The 15,174-nt window shown below is 46.5% G+C and overlaps 1 protein-coding gene across 3 annotated transcripts in view; it reads right to left on the bottom strand.

The window, feature by feature from the left end:
- SH3PXD2A (SH3 and PX domains 2A) overlaps nt 1–14,812 on the bottom strand; it is a 455,860-nt gene extending 441,048 nt beyond the window's left edge. For all 3 annotated transcript variants that reach the window (XM_068257340.1, XM_068257342.1, XM_068257341.1), the window contains exon 1: nt 14,442–14,812. In XM_068257340.1, coding sequence (XP_068113441.1) covers nt 14,442–14,513 — 72 coding nt within the window. In that variant the 5' untranslated portion in view covers nt 14,514–14,812. The remainder of the gene's footprint in view (nt 1–14,441) is intronic.
- Nucleotides 14,813–15,174: the final 362 nt, after the last annotated feature.

Raw genomic sequence — 15,174 nt, 5'->3', positions numbered from 1 at the left:
TACTGCACTGTACTAGCTGGACCTGATGCAAGATCAGCAAACCTTTGATCTCTCACCCAGCTGTAATGTCACTCAGGATAACCAATGAGAAAAACGAGATAGTTATCTAGCGAGCAATAAAGTTCTTCCCATTCAAAGTGTCTGGGGGTAAAAACTTAAAACAATTACGAAATATAAGCTGTAAACTAGGTATACACTGAACATTCCACACTGATTATTATCAAGAATGGATTCCTTTATGGGGAGTCATTGCAGAAGAGCAAAGTCTTCATTCAGACAGATCACTGAACTGCATCCTTGTGAAGCAGCTCAGCATCCCATTAGTTAGCCACAAGCGCCATTTGGATGACATCCCATCTGCAGGCCACAAGCACCATTGGGGTGCAATTAAATGCAGCTGACTGGCAGCGTTTGTAACACCATGCATGTCAGCGTTTAACATTCAATGGCCTTACCCATTGGCAAAGGACCATGATATGCCCCATTTAGGGCTTGTTTCCACTGTAGCGGTGCGGAATCGCCTGGATTCCACCGCTGAAGAAATCGCATGCGGCTGCGTTTCCCCATGCGGATTCCCCGCGATTTCGCATGCGATTTCACATGGCAAGGAGCCATGCGAATTTAACCATGTCACTGCCTGTGTTAACCACCCTGGCGTTCTGATTAAATCGCCAGGGTGGCTGCGGGAGGGTTTTTTTTAAATAAAAAAAAAACTATTTCATGCAGCCAACTGAAAGTTGGCTGCATGAAAGCCCACTAGAGGGCGCTCCGGAGGCGATCTTCCGATCGCCTCCGGCGCCCAGAATAAACAAGGAAGGCTGCAATGAGCGGCCTTCCTTGTTTTGCTTATATCGTCGCCATAGCGACGAGCGGAGTGACGTCATCGACGTCAGCCGACGTCCTGACGTCAGCCGCCTCCGATCCAGCCCTTAGCGCTGGCCGGAACTTTTTGTTCCGGCTGCGCAGGGCTCAGGCGGCTAGGGGGGCCCTCTTTCGCCGCTGCTCGCGGCGAATCGCCGCAGAGCGGCGGCGATCAGGCAGCACACGCGGCTGGCAAAGTGCCGGCTGCGTGTGCTGCTTTTTATTTGATTAAAATCGGCCCAGCAGGGCCTGAGCGGCGACCTCCGGCGGTGTTGGACGAGCTCAGCTCGTCCAGACCGCTCAGGTGGTTAAGTTCCATTGGCTTTCATGCGAAATCGCATGCGAAATCGCGGGGAAATCCGCATGACAAAGCCGCATGCGATTTCCCTATTGAATACATTAGCGGCGATTCGCCCGCATTCCTGCCGCACGCGAATCTGCACGACCCTGTCGTGCAGATTTTCCCCGCACCGAAAAACGCCGCCGCCGCCGCACACGTGGAAACAGCCCCATCCACTAACATTAAGTATGCGAATCCGCATGCAGTGCCCGCATGCGGATTCGCTATAGTGGAAACAAGCCCTAAAGCAAGGCCTCAGTGGCCCTCAGATGTGGGAGGGGAGCTTTTCACCGCCCGTACCGAGCCTTAACAAGCACTTCCTCTTCTAGGCCCTTTTCATTCTCTGGCTGCAGTAGTGTCTGAATCCTACACCTGATTCAAGCTTTTCTTGAACACTGGACGACAACTACCATCCTGCATACACCTGGTAACACCCCCCCCCCCCCCCCCCCTCCATGCCTTAAAGGTAGTAAGATGATTATGGATACTTGGGCAACGTGGAAAGCTGTGAGGAAAACATGTGAAATACCTTATCACATATCCAAATATATGCCACTTTGGGGACATCCGGTTTTCCCACCAGCATAACACATGGGGGCTTCCTATTTGTATTAAAGAAGATCCTGCTGCCAGTCCAGAGTGGATAAGTGCCATTCACCAGATGAATGGCAATACAGTCTGGAAAACTCATACAGGTTAGATTTTTCTGCAGCAGACCTCAGTAGATACATATGAATAGGTCTATAGGATAGCACAGGCCTTTTCTACAAATCAGTATGCTGAAGAGAAATGCACCTAGCGTCAGCTAAGCCTAAGGGCCAGAGCACACCAAAAACAGTGGCGTAGCTAAGGAGCTGAGGGGCCCCGATGCAAGTTTTACAGGGGATGGGGAACAGTTTGTTAATGATTACCACTATTCAAAGTATCTATAGAAGTGATTATTATGAGAACAGGACCAATAGAGAGCTAATACTGTAGTTGAGGGAGGGCCCCTTGGGGCCCCTCTGGCCCAAGGGCCCCGATGCGGTCTCAACCTCTGCACCTGCTATTGCTACGCCCCAGACCAAAAACCTCTAGCAGATCCGCAAAACGCTACAGGTTTTTGAAGCAGATTTCAGAGCGATTCTAGGCATGTATAGAGAGGTTTTCTAAACATGACTAGCATTTTTTTGGGAGCGTTTTTGTGAAGCAGATTCCTAATATTGTTACAGTAAAGCTGTTACAGCTTCTGTAACAATAACGCCTGGAAAATCGCTCTGATCTAGCGTTTTTAAGAGCGGTTTTCCACTTTCCTATACTTTAACATTGAGGCAGGAACGCCTCAGAAATCTAAAAAAAACTCTGCAGCCCCTGAGTTTGCATTTTTGGAAAAAACAAACCGCTCTGGTGTGCACCATCCCATTCACTTTCATTAGTCAAGCGGTTTTCCCCCTGCAAGGGTTTTAAAAAACGCTCCAGAACCGCTCTGGTGTGCACCAGCCCTAAGGCTTGGTTCACATTAGCACAGATGAAAAACTGTTCCGTGTAAAAACTGATTCGTAAAATTCAGTTTTTAAAAGTGCTCCAGACCCAAATTTGCGGCCAGTGCAACGGAGCGGACCAAATTGATCCGTTCGAATGGACCAATGTGAATGGATGCATTGGTTAACATTACATCTGTTCTCTAAAAAAAGGCCAGTGTGAACAGTGCCTACTCTACTCCTTACCTACATGGCTAGCCAAACAATACAGCAGCTACAGTATAGCAATGTCCTGTATTTCCATACAGATCAGGGGCTCACTGTCATGAAATCCACATTACAAACACATAATAGCAAATGGCTTCTGTGTGCATAATTGACAGCCCATTTCCACTGAGTGCAAGTTTGCATTGTGAAAATTCACCTTAGCACTTATAACAAAGCAACTAGAATGGAGTAGTTTCCATTGAATGTATTTTTGTAATCTGTTCCAATGCGTAAAAAATTATAAAAAAAAAACAAACAAAAAAACGGGTGGGTGAAACGAAAGAGGAATTTGGATATATTTTTCATCGGGAGGAAGCACAAAAATGTATCCAAATACTTCCTCTGTTTCACCCATCCACTTAATATTGTAAATTCTTAAAGGGGAACTGAAGTATACGGAGGCTGCCATATTTATTTCCTTTTAATCTATACCAGTTGCCTGGCAGCCCTGCTGGTCTATTTCTCTGCAGTAGTATCTGAATAACACCAGAAACAAGCATGCAGCTAGTCTTGTCAGATCTGACTTTAAAGTCTGAAACATCTGATCTGCTGCATGCTTGTTCAGGGGTTATGGCTAATAGTATTAGAGGCAAAGGATCAGCAGGGCAACTGATATTGCTTAAAAGGAAATAAACATGGCAGCCTCCATATACCTCTCTCTTCAGTTCCCCTTTAATATTGCTTAATATGCAGAATGGAGGGAGGGATTTGTAATGGAAGGAGGGGGTCAAAAAACAGGGAGGGAAACCCTCTGCGGTTACGTGCTGGTAATAACCTCCTCCTACCCACAATCCTTTACTTCCAGCAACCAAAGCGGCAAAGTATCGCATGCAAATCACTAACACCGCATAACTACCGACCGTTTTCAGCTCAGTTTCCCCATCCATATCGCTCCATTCCCACCTGCTACCGAACACTCCTCTAACTATCCTCGCACATTGGTGAATTGCAAAAAACATGTTAAAATACCGCATTTGGTAAAATACTGACCTTTTATCACTTACTAACTCTCCTCTGGTCAACTGACGCCTATGAGTCTGAAGTACAGATGTTGAATCTACACTGATTTGTCTAGGGTTTTGTTTTTTGTTTTGTTTTTTTCTCCTTTGTGAATTACCTTCCCTGGGCTGCAGCAGAACTTTGCATGGGACTTATCAGATCCACAAGGTTTAGCACTAAAAACATGACAGCAGCTGTCCGGTAATCAATCACCAGCATTGGAAATCTGATTAGCAAAGTTCCAGTTCTACTAGGGTAGTTCTACTGGGCTTCCTTTTGAGAAAAAACTGCTCTGAACAAGTCTGCAGTGCAGAGACATCAAAAATGGCCCTGCAGACTGGGAATGTCTTTACCTTATCTTTGAGGGTAGGAACACACTAGGCAGAATTGCATATCCGGTTTCCATAGCACAGTAGTTCTGCGCCTGCGCAGTAAGGCCTAGTGCACACCAGTGCGGTTCTGCTGCGGTTTGCGAACCGCTTGCGGGTGCGGATCCGCTAGGGTAATGTATTTCAATGGGCTGGTGCACACCAGAGCGGGAGGCGTTTTGCAGAAACGCATACTCCCGGGCTGCTGCAGATTTTGGATTGCGGATGCGTTTCTGCCTCAATGTTAAGTATAGGAAAAACGCAAACAGCTCTGAAAAACGGCACTTCAGAGCGGTTTGCCAGGCGTTTTTTGTTACAGTAGCTGTTCAGTAACAGCTTTACTGTAAAAATACATGAAATCTACTACACCAAAAACGCTTTACAAAACCGCAAAATGCTAGCTGAAACGCTACAGAAAAAGAAGAAAAAGCGTTTCAAAATCTGCTAGCATTTTGCGGATCTGCTAGCGGTTTTTGGTGTGCACCAGGCCCTAGCCATGGACAACGTGGACTTGATTAACAGTAGGGACAACCTCAAGGTCAGCCTCTGCACCGTGTAGGGAACCCGGGACGGTGGCGGAGAGCTCAGCGTGGGACTAGAAAAAGCGCCAGGTGAGTAAAGCGTGTTTTTTTTTCTAGTTTGGTTGATGACTCCTTTAAACTGATTGGTAAATTATGTGCTAACATGCCCCCTATTTTTTATGAGAATTCCAATTTTCAGTAAAACATTGCAAAATACTGCACATATTATGCATGTGGTATGTTCTTACATAAAACCTACCAGAATAGCAAACTGCTTTTAACACATGTAGTAAAATGGACGGTAAGTGTACCAGAATTGAGGCCAATGAGGTGGTAAAATTGGTAAGTAATTGGCTAATCATAACTGAAAGGGAACACGAGGTGAGAGAGATATGGAGGCTGACATGTTTATTTCCTTTGAAATAATGCAAATAGCTTGGTTGTCCTGCTGACCCTCTGCCTTTCATACTTTTAGCCATAGACCCTGAACAAGCATGCAGATCAGATGTCTGACAAGCTTGGCTGTATATTTGTTTCTGGTGTGTGATTTAGACCCTGCTGAGACAAAAAATTAGCAGGACTGCCAGGCACCTGGTATTGTTTAAAAGGAAATATGGCAGCTTCCACAGGTCTCACACCTTGGGTTTCTTTGAAAGTGTGTGCCAGGCTTGAATCTCTGTGCACATGACTGAGGTATGGCTTTGCCCCTCATGTGCTCCCAACAGGTCATGCTCTGAGAATCACTGGGGCATTAACAGCTGTGATAATTACTAAACCAACAGAACTGATTGCTTCACCTGTGCACAGTGCAGAGCACTCCCAAAACACCACCTAATCTTGAGATTTGATGGACTGGGGTTGAGAAACAATAAAGGTAGCCATACACTGGTCGATTTGCCATCAGATTCGACCAACAGACAGATCCCTATCTGATCAGAGAGGGATCGTATGGCTACCTTTACTGCAAACAGATTGTGAACCGATTTCAGCCTGAAACCGATCACAATCTGTTGTGGTGGTGCTGCCGCCGCTCCCCCCGCCCGCATACATTACCTGCTCCGCCGGCGCGACTCCCGGGTCTCTTCTCTGTCTCCGCTCTGGTCTGCTCTGGTCTCCGGCATGCTTCCCTTCTTCCTGTCTGGGGGGAGTTTAAACAGTAGAGCGCCCTCTACTGTTTAAACTTCCTGCCGGGACAGGAAGAAGGGAAGCATGCCGGAGACCAGAGCAGACCAGAGCGGAGACGGAGAAGAGCGGAGACCCGGGAGTCGCGCCGGCGGAGCAGGTAATGTATGCGGCTCTATTGCGTCGGTCGTCGGGCACTCGAACGCCGCTAGCGATGCGCTCTTTACCCGCGGGCAATCAACGGTTATTTTCCGCACGGCGCGATCGACGGGATCGGACGGAATGGATCGAAATTCGGCGTGTAGCGCGAACGATTGGCAGCAGATTCGATCCCAGTGATCGAATCTGCTGTCGAAACGGGTGCAAATTGGGCCAGTGTATGGCCACCTTAAGGCCTCTTTCACAGTGGGACATGCAGTGCATGTAGGTTATGAAATTGGACGTTATTTTGCACTGCGTTGTGTCTCTTGGTGCGCTGTTTTTGTCGCATACTGATGGAACGAAAACGGCGCATGCGTTACATTTTAAAAAAAAAAAATTACTGAGCATGTGCAACACACATAATGCAGCAAATTTATAGCTAAATGCACATCATGCAGCACTGTCTAAATATTGCTACACATTACACACAACGTAACGTGTGCACCATAAATGTCGCACAGACTTTGTATTCCTGTGCGTTAGTCTGAGTTATGAATTTTTATAACGTGCGACTTTAACGTCCCACTGTCAAAGAGGCCTTAGGGCTCGTTCACACTAGAGGCGGTTTTCACATTTTTTGCATTTTTTTTTTTTTAAGCGCTGGTGATTTTTCAAAATCTTCAAATCCCTGAAAGCACTTACACCATTATTCTCTATGGCCTGGTGCACACCAAAAACCGCTAGCAGATCCGCAAAATGCTAGCAGATTTTGAAACGCTTTTTCTTCTTTTTCTGTAGCGTTTCAGCTAGCATTTTGCGGTTTTGTGAAGCGTTTTTGGTGTAGTAGATTTCATGTATTGTTACAGTAAAGCTGTTACTGAACAGCTACTGTAACAAAAAACGCCTGCAAAACCGCTCTGAAGTGCCGTTTTTCAGAGCGGTTTGCGTTTTTCCTATACTTAACATTGAGGCAGAAACGCCTCCGCAATCCAAAATCTGCAGCAGCCCAGGAGTATGCGTTTCTGCAAAACGCCTCCCGCTCTGGTGTGCACCAGCCCATTGAAATACATTACTCTTGCGGATCCGCACCCGCAAGCGGATCGCAAACCGCAGCAGAACCGCTCTGGTGTGCACTAGGCCTAAGAGACGGTTCACATCTGAGCGGTTTGTTTCCGATCCGCTCAGAAAAGCGGTGCACTGGCCATTTTTGAGGCGATTTTTGCCTTAATGGAAGGTATGGGGAAATGCAAATGCTCAAAAAATGTATTTGTGCAGTGATTGCGTTCACGTTTTTAAGAATACATTGTATTTATTATTTTCCGGATCAAAGAGTTCACTTCCTAAAACGCAATCGCTCCGCAAAACCGCTTAGTACAGCGGTCCACGAAAAAAAAAAAACACACCAGCGCGCAGGTAATCGCCGGGAATCGGAAATAAAAATTGCGTCAAAAAACGCGGACGGACACACAAACGGAACGCGATGTGAACAAGGCCCAAGGGCCCTTTTCCACTAGCCGCAATCTGCTTGAACAAGCATGTAAATCATGGTGCACTTTTTCCATCAGAGCTGCACGATTATTGCTGCAATTGCGTTTCCCACCCAAAGGTGAACATCGCAATTGCATAGAGTGGAAAAAGAAGCTTTTGTAAGCACAAAAACGCATTTGCGATTGAGCTTGCAAGTGGAAAAGAAGCTGCTCGAGATTTTTAAATCTCTTGCTAATGTAATGCTATGTGTGTGTTCTCACTATAGCGATATGATTTTGTGAAAAAACACCCAGAATTGCATTAGCAACAGCTTTTTAAATCACTGAGGACTGCACCTTACACATGCCTGCTTCCCCCCGATTTTAATATATCGTATGGCTCTGGCATCCTTTAAAAATTCTATTTGCATTTTCATCTGCGAGGAAAAAAACGTTTTGCAGCATTTGCAGACTGCATGCAAAACCTCATTGGCTATGATTAGCTACTGTGATAAACCAAAGAAGAATGTGCATAAATGTCTGAAAAACTTACATGCAGAAAATAATGTATGCGGTGATAAGTGTGAACCCGGCTGTACACATATCTGAGCAGACGGCAGCCACCCACTAGAGGTGACATGTGGCTTTTTCTACTAAGCAGTAACCACACCATATGACAACCTCTGACACCTGTGCTTATAAACTGTCCCCAATGCTATTGCAGAGAAACCGAGAAAGTGCTCACGCCCAGCAGTTTGGCGGCTGACCAGCACAGTAAATATGCGGTTTTGCTATTCGTGTGAAAGGCTATCCCAGGTGTACAGGAAACTGGACATAAAGTGCATTAACAGTAATCAGAAGCTACTGAAAAAAATGGCTTTTTTCTAGGTAAAGGCAGCCGTACACTGGTCGAGTGCCACCAGATCGGCCAGCAGATAGATCCCTCTTTGATCGAATCTGATCAAACAGGGATCTATTGGCTGCCTACATGGCAATCAGATTTTGAATCGATTTCACTATGAAATCGATTCACAATCTGTGGAGCTACCGCTGCCCCCAGCATACATTACCTGATCCGGCCGGCGCAAGTCCCCGCTGTCTCTTCTCCTCTCTGGGCTTCAGCTTCACTTTACTTCCTGGCAGGGAAGTTTAAACAGTAGAGGGCGCTCTACTGTTTAAACTTCCCCTGACAGGAAGTAAGTGAAGCCAGCCGGAGCCCAGCGCGGAGAAGGGAGTGCGGGGACATGTGTCAGCGAACAGGTAATGTATTGCCGCTAGCATTGGTCGTCGGACATTCGAACACTGCTATCGACGCACTCCCGACCCGCCGCCGATCGAAATTTTCCGCACGGATGGATCGCTGGGATCGATCAATTTCGGACGGAAATTGGTCATCATTCAGCATTTGCATATCAGTTTCACAGCAGATTTGATCACAGTGATTGAATCTGCTATCTATTGGTGGGAAATTGCGTACACAAGACAAATAACATTTATATTGCGCTTTTCTCCTGGCGGACTCAAAGCGCCAGAGCTGCAGCCACTAGGACACGCTCTATAGGCAGTAGTAGTGTTAGGGAAACTTGCCTAAGGTATCCTACTTCCGGAAGACAACCGTACGTTACTGGCTTACTGAACAGGCAGAACCAAGATTCGAACCCAGGTCTCCTGTGTCAGAGGCAGAGCCCTTCACCATCACACTATCCAGCCACTTGGTGGAGTAAGGCCCCGTTCACACTGCACGCGTTTCCAGCCGCGTTTTGGAAACGCGTGCAGGTGGCCGACACGCACGACATCAGACATTGCATAGAGTGCAATGTCTGATGTTCACACTGCATGCGTTCCGGACCTGTGCGGCCTGGGAACGCATGCTGCACGCATTTTTTGCCAAAACGCATGGCTGTCCCATTCACTTTTCAGTGATGGGATCAGCCACGCAACGCATACAAACGCGGATGGCGTTGCGTTCCGCGTGCGTGCCCGTCCGCGTTTGTAATGTGAACGGGGCCTAAGTGTATGGGCACCTTTAGGTTGTGTTTACATCATCCAATACAGGTGGCCATGCATTGATCTCCACTGCAATGCTGACCCTAGTCAAAGAGTGGAGCAGCACATGAAAAGGCACACTTCTGTGCGATAATGGCCAACATGGTACAGAACCCCTGAGGCAGGGATTATACTTGATTGTAAATGCATTCATTATGTTACTGCATTCCAGTGCATTTACATTTTTCAATGCGTTTTGTCCCATTGAAATGCATAATTCTGAAATCACATGCATTAGCAAGAGCTTTTCAAATCACTAGCACTTAGAAAAGGCTGCTAGTGAGTTTCAGCCCTTACTTATACAAGCAAGATTTTCATTGCTTTTCATAATCATTTGTGAATGTTTTGGAGAGAACCTGACAAAAAGTAGCAAGTACCCGGGTATGATAGGGATGTACAGTAGAGTCCAGGTTATCTGGCACCAACGGATAGGTGTGTTTTCTGGTTGCCTGATGCTGTTTCCACTAGACGCGAAATCCCATCCCATCAAAACTGATACCAGAGCAATTCAATGCAGTAGTTTTCCCTAGAATGCGGTTTATTAGTTGTGATGCGATGGGATCCGAGGAAAATTATGGATGGCATGCTGCGGATTCTCGCAGCCTGCATCTTAGCACTAATGCATCCAATTCCCCTTAGCGCTAAAAGGAAGACGCCATCAGACTTCCGGAAGACAACTGGAAGTTACCCACGGCTGGATGCGACACAATCATCAAATTACATCATCCTGCTAGTGAAAACGGTCCCTAGAAAAACAGTCCTAGCTAATACAGTACCATACCTGTAATACATGGTAAAGGATACCAGAGCCTAAAGGGGGAGGGTAAGCAGGCATGTGAGGGGAACTGTGCCGATGCCAACGCCCCCCCCCTTCCCCCCCCCCCCCCCTTGTCCTCTGCCTCCCTCCTTTCTTACCTAAAGACCCCCCTAGCAGCCTCTTCTTGGTCACCAGGAGTCTGGATCACTGCGCCTGCGCTGGCCCGGCTGTGTCCGTCCTACAGCACGAGGCCTCTGCTCATGTGCATAACTTCACCATCGATGTGGCTTGAGCTGCAGCCACTAGGGGCGTTTTCACTAGATAGTAGAAGTGTTAGGGAGTCAAGCCCAAGGACTCCTTACTGAATAGTTGCTGGATAGCTGCCAAGGAATTGCCGAGATCTGAACGCAAGTCTCTTGTGTCAGAGGCCTCTGTCACAACCAATCACCAACCAATCAGAATTCAGCTGTCTACAGCCTGCTTACATTTATTGCTGACTACAGCACTTTTCCTCACAATAGGTCATTAATATAATCCAGACGGTTCTCAATGTAATGCGATAAATATGAACCTCCCACAAACTGTACCGGATAATAACAGGCGAATGTGTGCCCAGCTTAGTGGCTGCGGGAAGCACAGCCCCAGAGCCTCTCATTATCAGTTCATAAGAGATTATCAGTTCATAAGAGCAGCCTTGGACAGCTCAGCTCTGAAGCTTTGTAGTCTTGGCCAAAAATATGCAGAAGCCAACAGCTATTCCTCTCCATATTGGTGACTTCGGAAATGGGACGCTGGATGCATGCTTGCTTGGCAGGATGTGACCTGAATTCATACACAGGCCTGTGTACAGTACAATAAAGCCCATTCACAACAGCAACAATCATTTGGCTCTGTCCGGAGACGGAACATATAGGCAGCTGAGGGGAAAAAATGCTTTTATAGGAAACCGTTAGCTAAAAACTGCAACAAGCACAGTGCCTGGGGGGGAGTGCTGTACACAGAGCAGCTGGAGTGACTACAAACAGGATTCACATACTGGGAGCAGGACAGGAGAGAGAGAGAGAAATAACTGCACCATTTGTAACACTGAGTATGTGACAGTCCACAGACACAAAGCAACTGCCTGCATGCCTGTGGAATCCAAGAGGCTGGCTGTCCAGTGAGCCACACAGGCTGTATATACAGTCATTGCCAAATGTACAGTGTCAGAGGTCACACAACTTGTTGCCAACTCAAACTCTAGAATGAAAACTTACAACTGGGACTACAGGGAATGCCCAGCCATGTGTACAATAAAGAGCTAGCACAAGTTATCTGTGTGCTCTGTATGTTACACTCCAAGCTACTATTATGGCCCATACTCACGGGCGAGAAATGTGGCCTGTCGCCAGCACACGTGAGCGTGTGGGCGACAGGCCGGCGACAGCTTCTCGCCAGGTCCCTCCGCGTACACACGCGGAAGAGGGACCAGCAGCAAGGCGGAAGCTGTCGCTGACGTTCCTCCTCCCCCCGCCGGAAGCTCCATGTACCTACATGGAGGTTGCTGTCGCTAGTCCGCGTACTCACGCGGACTAGCGACAGTTGCGGCGGGGGGGCAGCGGCGACTGTCGCCATGCGATTGAAAGTTTCAATCGCATGGCGACATGAGCGGCGGGCGACAGTTCGGGGTGCGCGCGTGTGCGACGGCCCATACTCACGGGCGACCTGTCGCCGCAACACGCGCGCGCCGCGTGTTGAGGCGACAAAAGTCCCTCGTGAGTATGGGCCATTAGGCTCTAGGCCCATACCCACCAGAAGATTTTTGCGTAGGATCGTCGTTGAACAATCACCATTTGTGCAATAACGCATAAAATTGTTTAATAAAATTTGTTCAACGACATTCAAGGATAGCCGCTTACACAGATAATCGTTCACTTTGAACGACCATCATGATGGATCCAAGCGTGAACAGCCCTTCCGATTCCCACTGACGCTTACGCTGATTGACCACAATCGTTGAACGTCGCGTTTGCACACGTCGTTTGTTCCCAACGGAGTATCCCCGGAGTATTTTGTGGTTGGCATTCAACGTAAAGGATACCTGAGCTGAATAAAGTAGGAAAAACGAGGTGGGGGGGGGGGGGAGGATGCAGCAGGCATGTACTGAAAAAAGTGGCATCCCACGTACCGCAGTGGTGCAGCCATACAGTGAGGCCATACAGTACAATTTAACTATGCCTCACTGCCACTGTAAACAGGGGCACTGCTCTCTGATTGGAATGCATGCTGTGCGTTAACGCGAAAGAACGCGCCACACCGTAATCAACGTGATGGCCCCATAGGGATATCATTGCATCGTGTTGTGATGATATTGTTCAATTCCACGCAACGAACACAGTGTGAAAGGAGCATTACAGAGTACAGGAGGTCCCCTGCTTACAAACAAGTTCCCTTCCAGGAGATTGTTTGTAAGTTGAGTTTGGACATACAGTATAAACAATGCTCTTTTGTTGTTGTTTTCAATGAGCTTTTAATGTGTAAACTACTTACTACAGTTTATACAACACTATAACATGTAATAACAACAGTACAGTACATTTTGTAAACAAAAAACAACTTTATATGTATGAAATCTTGTAACACCAGTCATTTGTAAGCGGTGGCCTGTCCGTACTCTCTCTGAATAGCTGCTGTCACCAACTGTCCCTAAAAACGAGTTTACAATCTAAAGACCCCACCATGGTCATAGTCCAACAATTTAAGGCAACATCAATTAACCTACTTGTATGTTTTTGAGATGTGGGAGGAAACTAGAGTTCCCAGAGGAAACACACAATCTCCATGCAGATAGTACCTTGCCCAGGATGTTAGCAATTATTATTATTTATAAATAAGCAGTGCACATAACATGCTCATGTATGCCTATGACAATCAGCTCATGTTTACATAGGAGTATCATCCTTTTACTAAAATCCTGAACATCACTTAAAAACACATATTAAACAATTATCCTATGCAGCATATGTGTATAGTGTTTGCACATGGCTTAGTGTGTACAGTGCATGGATGTGTAGGACTCAATGTAAACAGAGAACTAGTAAGTATGAGTGAGCAGTATGTGATTGTGCATGGAGTCAACACAACCAATACATTGTACCTCTGTAAATATATATCCTTTATATGTGTGTATGCTTAGTATAGTATATGACTGTATGTGTCAGAGTGTCACTATAAGCAAGTATATGATGTATTGTTCTCCACATAAAATATATGGAAATCTACATGCTTGTCTCCTTGCATACACAATCTTGTAAGAAGGTCTTATATTTTATGGTTGTGTCTCACTGTATGGCTTTTTATGTGTAAGTCTCAAGAAAACAGTTGTACAATGCCTCGTACACACCATGCAATTTCCTGTCAGATAAACCGGTCCAATGGATTATTCCCCACAGGTCCAATATGATTTCCAATTGTTTTTGTATAGAACTACTGAAAATAATTGATTGAATGGTGTTTACCAGGCATTATGCTGGGCATACACGGCTCAATTTTGCGCTCTATTTTCCCGCTCGATCGTTTCGCCGCTCGATTCCGCAGTCAATTCTCTTATTTTCCGCTTGTTTTTCTTATCTTTTTCCATTCACTTCAATGCGGAATCGAGCTGCAAAACGATCAGGGGGGAGATCGGACATGTCGGAAATTATCTATCGAGACCTTTATATCATGACATGAAGTGTATTGGTGTGTATTTCAATCATGTTTCTGAACTATAAACATGTATATTTATATTAACACAAGTGCCTATATCGATATATGATCAATGCACAGACATACCTATGACTGTGTTGGTATAGTATAGCTTACATTCCCTATACACTCTGTATGTTTGTGTATGGAGGGGTGTGTGTGTGTTCCTCATTGTATACAGAACGTGAACACTGTGTGTATGTGGATGATGTATCGAGCTAGCATAGACTATGCAATGAATGTGTAGCTGTACTCTGCTATGTACACACTGACTGCCATTGTTAGTAGTGATAGTCCTGTGTGTGTGTGTGTGTATTGTGGCACGCAGGCAGAGCTGTCACCAGCAATGTCCCCAGCAGCTACTCACATAATGCTTGGAGGGAGACCTCCTATTCTGCACATCCTGGACGCACACATCCAGCACTCCATAGGACAGCATGATGGCACAGAGGACAAGCACTGCAGCTCTCTAGGAATAGGTCATTCTGCAGAGGAATGGCTGTGCTCGCTGGAGTCTCTCCCCTCAGACACAGGAGTAGCTGGTCAGGGAAGAAGCCATGTGCTGAGCAGGCAGAGACACACAGGCTGCTGCTGATCTTTAGTGTGCCACCATGTGCGGGTGCTTCTGATTACATCGCCATGTGCTGCTGATACATGGAGGGAGGGGCGCCCTCTTGTGCCTGTGTTCCCAGCTCATTACACTGAGGAGATTGGAGAACGGCTCCCCGCCCCCATCCCTCTATGTGGATCCCCCCATCCTCCTCCCCTCTCTATGCTGGAGATTTCTCTCACCAGCTCTGAGATCAGGGTTGCCAATGCCAACCTAACGAGATTTCACAAACGCCCCTCCTTTTTGCAACTTGTTTTTTAGTCCATCTTTTTTTATTTGCCCCCCCCCCCCCCCCTTATAGTTTTATTTGCAGTTTATTCTGTGTAGTAGTACTAGTAATATTTATATTTTTATCATTAGGATTATTGTTATGTTATTAGTATGTTAATGAGGACCTGTTTAAGGGCTCGTTCCCTACTGCAGGCGCTTTCGGCTTTTCTTCGCCTGCATGCGCTTTAAAAACTCCCCCCGACCGCGTGGACAATAAATG

This window comes from Hyperolius riggenbachi, chromosome 10, assembly GCF_040937935.1.
Source record: "Hyperolius riggenbachi isolate aHypRig1 chromosome 10, aHypRig1.pri, whole genome shotgun sequence".
Classification (NCBI taxonomy): Eukaryota; Metazoa; Chordata; class Amphibia; order Anura; family Hyperoliidae; genus Hyperolius; species Hyperolius riggenbachi.
Note: the sequence above shows the minus strand (reverse complement) of the source record. Positions and strands in the feature narration are given on the sequence as shown.